General features: G+C 41.8%; 1 protein-coding gene across 2 annotated transcripts in view; it reads left to right on the top strand.

The window, feature by feature from the left end:
• The window catches only part of heph (polypyrimidine tract-binding protein 1 heph), a 375,570-nt gene that overhangs the window by 105,784 nt on the left and 258,603 nt on the right, over positions 1–11,183 (top strand). The window contains exon 1 of one of the 2 annotated variants that reach the window (XM_018461599.1): positions 9,837–10,099. The exons of the other annotated variant lie outside the window; for it this stretch is intronic. Coding sequence (XP_018317101.1) covers positions 10,097–10,099 — 3 coding nt within the window. The 5' untranslated portion in view covers positions 9,837–10,096. Of the gene's footprint in view, positions 1–9,836; positions 10,100–11,183 lie in introns of those variants that run through there. 2 annotated transcript variants of the gene reach the window in all.

Raw genomic sequence — 11,183 nt, forward strand, 5'->3', positions numbered from 1 at the left:
ATACTCAAATTGATATGTCAAAACTTTTTGCAGTATTGCTCATCATGCTTAAGATTTTTACGTAATTATTTTAATTATCCAATAAAATTATTTTTAGTTCTGTACCTTGCTATATTTTTAGATACTTTAGCAAAACCGTTCTTTCCATGGAGGTGCTTTTCTAAATCATTGGCATCGTCGCGAAAATTTGAGGGAGAATTTAACGGTTTCCAGAAATAGTTGAGAAAGGATGAGGGGCCCATCAAATAGATTAAACGGGCGAGTGCCGCAGCTGTCGCGCGGCATTTCGACTTCCCGATTTCGTGCGGATCCTCTTTGCGCCCTTCTGGGCCGGCGTCTGAGTTAATCCTTAACGTACGTCGCGATTTCGCGATCTGCATACTGCTTACTCCCGGAGTAATTTCACCGGGGCTTAGAGAGAAGGACGACCCCCGGAGGAGGGCGCGAAACGGTTTGCCCGACATATTAAGTCGTCGGCACGGTGGGATTAACGATCACTCTAACGCTCCTCGCGATTTTGTTCGCACCTTCTCCTGGAGGGCTCAGGCGCGCGATGTGCGTTCTTAGGACGTTATTAGCGCTATATTAAGGCGAGGTTTGTAGCAATTCGCAGCCTCTATCGACTGCGTGATCTGCTTTCGTCCAGAGAATGATTACATCAGCTTCGCTTTGTGAGTTTAACGCTAAACTTGATTAAGCGATAAAACTAATAGTAGCATTTGTATTAAAATATACACTGAAAAAAGAAGTGTTTAATTTTAAGATATTAAAATGTTTTATTCTTTCTCCATTTTTTAAACACTTAAGGATGTTTTGTCTGTTAAAAAAATTTAAAACTAAAACATCTTTAAGTGTTTAAAACATAGGGACAAGAAGAAAACATATTACTTTTTACAGTGTATACAAAGAAAATATATGGTATATGATTGGAAGAGAACAAGAAATGCATTTATTATATTTTCATAATATTTAATGCATTGTTTGTTAAATGTAGTTTTTAATGTTATGGTTTATAACACAAAGCCAAATCATTTTGAAATTCTGATTATTTACTTCACAATATCGCTTGCGAGATGTACATATGTGTCGTATGCTGCGTATAAAGTATTTAGTGAGACGAGTTAAGAAATACATTAGAGCAGACAGCGCCGAAGTTCGTTCTGCCTTCATCTTTTCGCATGCTTTTGATAATTAAGATGCTCCTAAGTACATAAAGCTATTGTCAAGACGGTATAGAAAGTATAATAATTAAATGTTAATGAAATGATTAACATATGAGTGAAGATACTTTTTATATATTTGACAATACTGTATAAAAAACAGTTATTCTTATGTTAATTGAAATGATGGTAGACATATAGTAAGTAGACTAATAATTAATAAGTCTAATAATAATTAATATAAGTCGATATGTTTATGAAATTTATTTTATTTCATGTATATTACTTTATACTTAATATGCGTTGTTTATGAATGTAAAATAATAGAGATAAAATTTTTTATCGTCATTCAATGTATATTCTTTAAAATGTAATATTCTTTATCGAGTAGAAATTTTTTGAAGGGCTTGTGTGAATCAACATATTATTACATTAATACGATGACGTCCGTGTATAATTCCTATAATAATTTTTGTTACAGGTAAGCGCTGCCGGCCCCCTTTGACATCGTTTTCTCTGGCATACAAAGCTTTTAGTAAGTTAATTAAACTTTCCACAAGTAAAGGCGCGCGGCTGCCTTTCAGCTGCGCGGCTTTAATTTCGTTGACGTAATTAAAAATATGTATAAAACGCGGCGGACGGCCGATAATGAACGTTAAAGCGATTGTACGATACGCGGTTTAGTTTTAGGCGAGGATCAAAGCGAAATTAACTCGATAATTTACCGAAAATTGTGGGCATGAGACGTTTTGCCGTATTTCAATGATCGCATTGAGATTTTTAAGATTTCGCATTTTCGCGGCTGCAGCAATTTTTTGACAGCGGAAATTATTTGCGTCGTACGTCGACCATATTTCGCCGACTGTGCTTAATTAAACGAATATTACTAAATTTTCTACCATTTACTATCTGCGATAAATCTACGGCATATTGCAATTTGATAAAACTAGTGCAAATAGTTGGAGCTGCCTAAAATTTTTTGTTTTATTTTTGTTTCATTTTGTTTCACCGCGCTCTCCGTATTTTATAGCATTTCATTTTCTATATTTGACGATAGGTATTTTAAACACGAAAGTGCAGTTTAAATGAAATGACATTTGGAAATGTAAACGTAGATAGAAAACAGTACTAGAATGCGCGCGCCCTGGAGTTTATTAAAAATCGCTGAAATAAATCTGGGACGAGTGCGCTCGGAAGATACAGCTTCTAATTTGAAATCTGCAAATATTTACCAAATTGGTATACGTTTTTAAATAACAGTACCGTTTTTACATAATTTTACATGACAAGCTTGATACTTCTGCACCGCGGAGAGAACGGACAAAGCGTCCTTTATGAAAGTTGCGAGCATTTACAATGACTACAGACACTCCAGTTTTAGCCTGTATAATAGCGTTCTATTGACGTCACTCCTTGTAGACGGAGGTACATCTGATGTAATAGATTTTTCTGGAAAAATTCTTCATGCCGGTTTATTAAAACTCAGTTATTGTGCGTTCTGAAAATTCTGAGTATCTTCAGTGTTCCGTATCTGATTATTTTAACAACCAATCGGATCGATTAGTTTAACCTTTCAATACTACATTATACCGTTTTGTCACAGTTGCATTGTGTACAGCATACCCAACACAATTTTGACTGTTTATATAACTTTTACAAAAATAGACATATCGTTACAAATATTTTTTTTTTCAATCAAAACACCAGATATTAATATGACGGTATCAAGCATATGTATATGTATATTTTTATTAATAAAAAAAAGTTGTAAGCAATTAAGTAAACGCAGAAGTTTCAAAAAAGACTATTTAAAAAAAAAATTGAGTATGCCATACTGGGAGTGCCATTGAAGTGTTTTTCACCATGACTGAGAATAATTGAGATGTCAATATAAAACTCAAGTTTTCATATAGATCGACATATTTTACTCTTGTTTATTTGTCCCTTTGGTTTTCTCTTTAGTAGCTTCTTGTCACGATACGTGATTAGTTACGACTTTCTTCGGCAATCGTATTACCAGGCGTTTTCAGTTACACAGTACAAATTGCATAATTTTTTTTGAAGCAGCTAAAATATCTTATAAACTGTTGATTTTTCATATTTCTATTTTGATACTTTTATATGCAGAATAATTAGAGGAATATTTTGTGAAAAAATTATATAATTCTATTTAAAAAAATAGAGGTGATCTCTCTCTCTTTACATTTTTTTGGCGTTGCCACCTAGAATAAAAACAATGTGACCAAATTATGTTTCCCTCGAAGTCGTTCCATCTGAAACAAACCAGTCTTGAAAAAGAATGTCTCAATTTTCAATCTTTGAGAGTGAGATTTCACGTTTCAGAGTGAGATTCACACTAAAAGTTTCAGAGAGTATACATATTTATAATGAAATGCCCTTGTAAATGTCCGATATTGCGCAAATCGTTCGCAAGTCCAAAATCGATCCTGTTCAAAGTTCGCTTCTGAATCTTCGACTTCATCGATCGCGCAATCAGTCCCAAAGAATCCGTTCAAACCCTCCACGTTTGGCGGTAGTTCTGCCGTTTTCGTTCTGACATCAAGGATGTCGAAATGGAAGGAGGTGATTATGCTCGAATCTTTTCCTTATCTCTCCGCCCTTTCTCCGATTCTCTGTCTCTTTGCGAAAACAGTAATCTCCGCCTTGAACAAACACTCTGAACTTGCTGAGAAGCGCTCGTCGAACGAATGGCAATGCGCGGTCCTCCCCCGTCTCTTTTCTTCACACTTACATCTTTCTCTTCACCGACTTGAGAATCAGTGATTCGCCACCCCTGTCGTCGGCTTCACTTTCGCAGATGCACTCACAAGGCTTCTGTTTACGCGTTTCTACCCTCCTCCACCGTTATTTGTCTCTGAAACTTTTTCATCTGCTCGACTCACGGATGCTCGGTACGCGAAAGTTTCGGTTGTTTTAGCGGCCTATTGCTATAACGGAGTCGGGGTAGAGGCAACCATTTGCGACGTCGGTGCTTTATTGCCATCCATTGAACTTCTTCAGTGTACTTTTCTCGGAAAACGTTATCGTTAAGCGGCGCGCACCACGGTTGTAACTATGACAGTGCACGTTAAAAGAAACGGGTTTTTTTTTAACGACCAATGTTTAACCTTAAACTCTGGCTATTATACTAATTACCCTCGCCGGCAAGTAAGACTCGCTCAAGTATCGCTTGAGAATGTTATTACTTTCTATATCAACTTTAAAGTATGTGTCTGGAAAAATCAAAGAATTCATTTAATGGGGCGAAAATCGACAATTAGATTAGATGTTAAACCACTTTTTTATTTTATCAGTAATGCGAAATATTCCGATATTTTTTGTTATGGAAACACATATTTAATTCTCTTCAGAACTGACGTCAAAATCTGTAACTTTACTGCCTCTGTGATCTGTGAGACCCATTTAATTTGTATTAACTAAAAGGCACTAATTAATTTCGAATAATTAAAATGACCTAATTCGTATAAAAGAGAATATGTACATATATGGATACTAAGTTTGTTTTAATAACAATGATTTAAATTTTTGCAGATGTAATATAAAGAATATTTAGAATTTTAAATTATGTAAATTACGGTAGGACGATATTCGAGCAAATTTATCTTTAATATGGCTTATAAGCTCCTTTACTTGCGACAGATACATTGCGATAGATTCATATACGCGACAAGGGTCAATAGTCGAATCCTAGATTATTGTTGCGCGATCGTCGCGTGATTTCTACTGTACAGCCTGTCATATCCTTTGATTGTGTTCGAGGAGGCTTTAAATTTTCTGAGCTACGGCTTAAATCACTTGCTTTCTCATGCAGCCTATATATGTTAATCATACGTATTCTTATGTGTATGAGATTTTCACGAATATTTATTAAGTGGAATTATTCCTAATACTTTTGTGCAGCCGAAGCAAAACGCGATGCAATCGCCACAAATATAATTAAGTGGCTATTAGATTCAATGTCAACTCTGGAAGATTAATCGTGACATATAAAAAGGAGTAGATATACTAAAATTGATTCAAAATGATAAAAAAATAGCTCTATTTCGCAAGTTACCATATTGATCATTTCTATATAAAATCTTTTTATTTGTACGATTTTATGATTCAGAACGTAGTAAAAGTTTCATGAAGATTTATTCAGTTGATCAATTTGGATCCATTTATGTTTCCTTTATGAAATTCTCTGGCAAAAATATATGGATTTTTCTAGACACTCATTCAGTCTAGTATTTCTGTATTTTCGTTATTAGTTGTAATATTACTGCGTAAAAAATAGGAAACAACTTGATACATTTTCATTTAGTGACCAAAGCAATATTCCTGATAAAAATATGTGCAATTGCGTAGACGCCTGTCCAGTTATTGTCTAGTATTAGTAGATTATTGTTAGTCAAAATACTGCATACTCAGTATACTTATTTTCCTGTTTTTTTTTTTTTAGTAAATACGTTCAGATTTTGCACATCTTTTGTGCGCAGTAACTGGTAAGCAAAACGTTACATCATGGGATTCTAAGTAGTTTTACTTCTCAGATACTAGACATAAGTTGATATAATTATCCAGTAATTGCTCAAAAAATGCATACATTTTTTACCAAGATTATTGATATAATAATTGGAAAAAATTATCAAATCTTTAATAACGTCACTTGTCGGTGTAAAAGATTCTGATTATAAAATTCTAAATTTTTAACGTATTTTCTTCATAATGTGTTATTTGCCTTGATCAATAAAATCGACATTTTTCTTCGAAGATTGATAACAATCGAGATTGAAATTCTCTAAATGTAATATATCTGAAATCGTTCAGATAGTACATCTTCTTAAATCTTCCTAACATACAGGCAGGTGGTCTTTCAGAGGAACCGAGTAGAATCTTGGCTCACTCGCGGGGAAGATCTAGGATCCGTTCAAGCGCATAATAAATACAAGCTCTTTCACGCGCACAGGGTCTGTTTCATGACGGCGGGGGTGGAAGCTTAAGAGAGCGGTTTTGGGATCGCGGTGGCGCCTCTCAGATGGACGCGTCCGCGCGCGTGGGGTCGTTGCGGAGGAGGGCAGCGTGTCGGGGCACCTGCACCGGTGAGGGAGAAAGGTGAAGGCGTGCGCGGATGAGGCGACAGGGATGAAAGGCAGAGGGTAGAATCGAGAGGGAGAGAATTGGAGAGAGTAACTCTGCCACCGGCGCGCAGACTCGATGGATTTCGTACAGGCTCGCGTCCTCTCGGCGTGCTCTGGTACCTCATTGGTTACGCGCCGCCGTTCACTTGGTGGGGGCCGAGAAAGGCATGTTTGAAAGGCGCGTATACGCTGTAATCCGACTCGACGGCTGTAGCAGCGGTGGTAGCGACGGTGGCGGCGACGGTGTTGGCGGCGACGGTGGCGGAAGCTTACGCGGCGCCGCGCGAGAGACGCTCCTCAGTTGTGTCAAGCTAGGCGATCGAGTAGGACGCACTTTAATCGTTCCGCCTCCGAGTTACTCTCTCTCTTTCACGAACACACACACACACACAACACACATACACTCACACACATTCTCTCTTCCTCTTTTTCCCTTCCTTTTTCTCTTCCCCCGCCTCTGCCACGTCTGTCTCCTTCTACGCTAGACTCCTTCACCACCGACCGACACACGTCCGTCACGGTACGCACGTATCCATACACAAGCGCGAGGTCCACGGCATAAGCGCTCCTACACAGACGCACACACAGACAAACACACACGCGCAACGGCGCCTAACATTCAGTTTTCCGTGGTCCGCTTCCTTCTCTTCGTCGCGCGAGTAACTCTTTCGATTCTTTTCCGTTTTCTTTTTGTCTTCCCACGCTTCAATTCGCGGAATACGCGCGCGAACGAGCACCATTCGAGCCACCCTCGTCCACGTCGTCGTCGTCGTCGCCGCAGTTGCTCGCCGTCTTTGCGAACATCTTGGCAAACACAAGGCGAAGAAGAGAAGAAGCAAAGGAAGGACCACGTCAGAACAAGTCCACGTGATCAGCTGCCGTGAAGGGACTCCCCCAAGCACGTTTAACGCTATACCTCCTCGCTCGCTCTCTCCCGCTCTCTCTCTTTCTGTACGCCGAGTACGCATGCATAAAGCAGCCCTCTGACTGCGCGCCCCATTGTCTCCCCTCTTTGAGTCCGTGTGTGTGTGTATGTCTGTGTGTGCCGAGCGCGAGCCACCGGTGTCGTGGAGCGACAGCTTGCTGGACTGAACTGCAAACGATTCAAGGTCGTCATCGTTGTTGTCATCGTTGTTCGTTGACACACGTTCTCGTGACACACACACGTCAACCGGGAACAAACTGGGCAAGGAATTATCGATGGCTCTCCTACCTCCCCTCTGATCATCGTTTGATTGTTGCTGGAAAGAATATGTCAAGCTGAATGAAAGATTGCTGCGAAAAGTTACGAGAGACCGGACATTCGGCAGGAGAAGCCCCTCCGAGTAGCCGAGCAGTCAGCACGAATAGACGAATACATATCTCTGCAAAAAGACGCGAATCCGACCACGCGGCTGTCCCGTTTCAGCAGTTCTTTCGCCGATCATCTCGAGTAAGAGCGATCGAGAAAAAGAGAGAGAGAGAAGAAAATAGCGGAAAAAGACGTGTTTCTCACTCTCGCAAGATTAAAAGTATCATTAATTAAGTCACTAAATGATAGTCGTTCGGACGTTAAATCGTCGAGGTCCCGCGAGACTTAAGAGAAATCAAGTAATAATAATAAAAGGGAGAGTTACGGTTGTTAGATGTGTAAAACGTGTAATGTGTGTGCGTGTGTAAAAACAAGTCTCGTCGCTAAGTTTTTAGGCTAAAGATAGGAGTAAAGTAGAGAAAAAAAAATTAAGAAATAATCGCGACATCTCTGCGTCGTCAGGTGACCGTCGAGGAACAAAAAGAATCGCGTCAAGACAATCAATTGTAATTGTAGTGGGTTGGGACATATCGAAGGAAAGAGAGGGGAAGCGTTTGCGACTTCTTTTTCGGCCAGGGCAGTAATGTACGTGTCTATTGCGAAATAAGAGGTCGAGCGATCGACTTTCGTGTCTTTATGTGATCTTCAGCCTCTGTACCGATTCTACGTGTGATTCTACACGCTCTACATTAATATCTATATTATATATATATATATACAATCGATATATATACAAACATATATATATATATTTACACTTACGTTTGTACGTGTATGAAACATATCCGATCGGTACGCGCGAGTATCGCTGACACGTGATTCGAAACACGGCAGAATAATAGCGAGGAGAGCGGACCGTAAAGTGATAGGAAATTAAGACATATTAGAGGATAAAAAAAGAAACCTAAGGATCTCTTTCTCTGGTTCGGCAATAGATCTACTCTCTGTCAATCTTCGTGACAATCATTTTCAGCTAGCTTTCTTAGTGTGTAACTCCGAGGTGTATCACCTTTTTTCGATAGAATAATTGCTCGTTGAATTATTAGGAAGGAATAAACGAGAAGAAGTGAGCGTAGAGAAGGATTAAAAAAAGAAGAAAATATATTTCACGTACCTACGTCGTTTCAATTACACGTACGAGCAAGAGAATCGTGCGAAGCGAGAGACGAGATTATCTCCGTCTCTCTCGCGCCTCTTCCGCACACTAAGTACATATTTAATCCGCACGCGTAAATCTCCCCTCTCTTTCTTGTCTATCACCCGTCACCATCCGCCCTCTTAGCGGATTTCCCTCTTCGTGGTTGTAACTGTCGCCTCCCCTTCGCTCGCTCACACACACTGACAATCATTCGAAAGCTCACTCCCGACGACACGTTCGCGTTCGCCGTTCCTCCTAGGACAAATCTCCTCGCACGTATCATTTAGATATCCCCATTCGGCTGTCTCGATTGCATATGTAGATATAACCCTTAGACCACACGTCGTTGTTGTATCGATGTAACCGTAAGAGTAGCGCGTGTGTACGTCTTGCGTGCGTGTGTATGTGTATAGCTCGTAAGTAGAATTCAGAGACTGTTCGTGTACTCACGTACGTACGTTATCAGAGCCCTTCGCGATCCTTCGCGAGTCAAAGAGACTAACTATATATAACATCGCGCGTTTTTCCCGTCCGGACGACTATCCGTATCCCGCGCGATTCGATCGTCAGCTGAGTGTGCTCTCTTTCTCTCTCTTTCTACATCGCTGTTCTATCGAGAACGGCGTAGGACTCGCCGTAACGAGAAGTCAGAACGGGCGTCAGTCAGCCATTGAACGAAAGGAGAGGAAAACAATACGGCCGATCGTACGTCCTATCCCAAGGGGAGGACGACGAGGAAGCAAAAATAAGAGAGACACGAGGAAAACGAGCGTCCCTGAACGGGGACCGGCGGGGAGAGAACAAGGGAGGGTACTCGTTCAAGCTGTGGTGGCCCTCGTACGAGTGGAATCGCTCGTGCAAAACGGAAACCGCTCGCTGCCAGGCCGCGTCGCTGGAACGTGCCTGCTGGAACGCACAGGAACGCGCACGGACCCTCTGGGGCCTGCAGCAGTCGTTTGCGGCCGCTGCGAATCGCAATCTCTTTCTACATCCATCGAGCAAATCCTGGCTCGCGGAGACGATCATCGGCGCTGACGAGACACGTTCCCCCATCACCACGTATTTTCATTCGTACCCGTTCGTCCCGGGTGGTGCGGTGCCCCTGCCCCCGCCCCTGCTAAACGGCATTAACAACCCGGCGGCAGCAGCGATCACCCCGGGGCTGGTAGGACATCTCTTTGGTGCTCAGCAGGCCTGCAACCTCGCCTGCACTTGCTCTTGCAACATCGTTGCTAACTGCAACCCCCATCATCATCAACACCACCATCAGCAGCAACATCAGCAGCAGCAACAGCAGCAGCAGCATCACAGGACACTCGGTACCACGGCGGTCCTGCTGCAACCAGTTGATCATATCAAAGACACTATGGTGAGTCCACCTTTCTTCGCTCAATCGTTGCCACGAGGAATTCTGCCGAAGGTTAGTCCATCTTCTCTGACAGTATCAATTATCTAGCAATAGATCTGAAAATTCGGATCCAATCATCTCCTCTTCGTGTGATTTATATGAATAATTATGGAAGACACTATGGAGAATGATATCCTATATAGTTGTTAATATTTAAGTCTAAATAACGACAGTCTTATTAATTGCTTTGTTAACTCTTATAAATAGCTCAAAGAATTTACAATGACTAGTTCGTTAGACGATCGTTACTCGCCGACCATCCAGTTTGCGTCCTCTTATGCAATTACGTCGATCGCGCGGGAATCAGTTGCCTTTCGCGTCTCGAGCGCACTATATTCGCAATCTTGACAATGGCGCTATACCCGATGGGAATTTCGAGCATCCGCGTACTCCGCGTGTCTCCGAAGACAAAGCTCTCACGGGGGTTCCTAGGAGGTAACGAACCCTCCGGCAGCCAGTAACGAGGGTACTTACCCACCGGGCACGAGTAATATTCCTGTGCACGGCGAAGGATAGAGGTGGTGAATCAGGAATGGATTTAGTCGCGACGAGCCACGATGAATTACTTCCTACGTTTGTCGTGTAAACAGGGGGAGTATCCTCACCGAAAACCTGAGCTCGGTAAATTCGTTGCCTCCGTTCACGCTCTCCTTTCTCTCCTCCTCCTCCTCCTCTTTCTTCTCCTTCACTGCCGCTCGGTAAACGTTTCGCGGAGAACGCGCGCGCTTTAAATCCCGGACTGTCTCTACGGGGGCATCCTCTTTAATCCTTCGATCGACAGGTGTCGAGCAAGAGAGGAGAGAGAAGGAGCGAGAGAACGTGAACGGAGGCGTCCCGCTTCACGACGTAACATCCCGCGATCGAGAATCCCGAACAAACCTACCCTTTCCGCCTGATCGGATGATCGCGTCGCTCATCGATCCTCCAGTACTCCTCGGCACGAGAACCTAATTTTCTCACCCGTTTCGCATTCCGAGTCCTTCGTTCTCTCTCCCTCTCTCTCTTTCTCTCTCTCTCTCTCTCTCTCTCTCTCTCTCTCTCTCTC

The sequence above is a fragment of the Mycetomoellerius zeteki genome, unplaced genomic scaffold (assembly GCF_001594055.1).
Source record: "Mycetomoellerius zeteki isolate Tzet28-1 unplaced genomic scaffold, Tzet1.0 scaffold124, whole genome shotgun sequence".
Lineage (NCBI taxonomy): Eukaryota > Metazoa > Arthropoda > Insecta > Hymenoptera > Formicidae > Mycetomoellerius > Mycetomoellerius zeteki.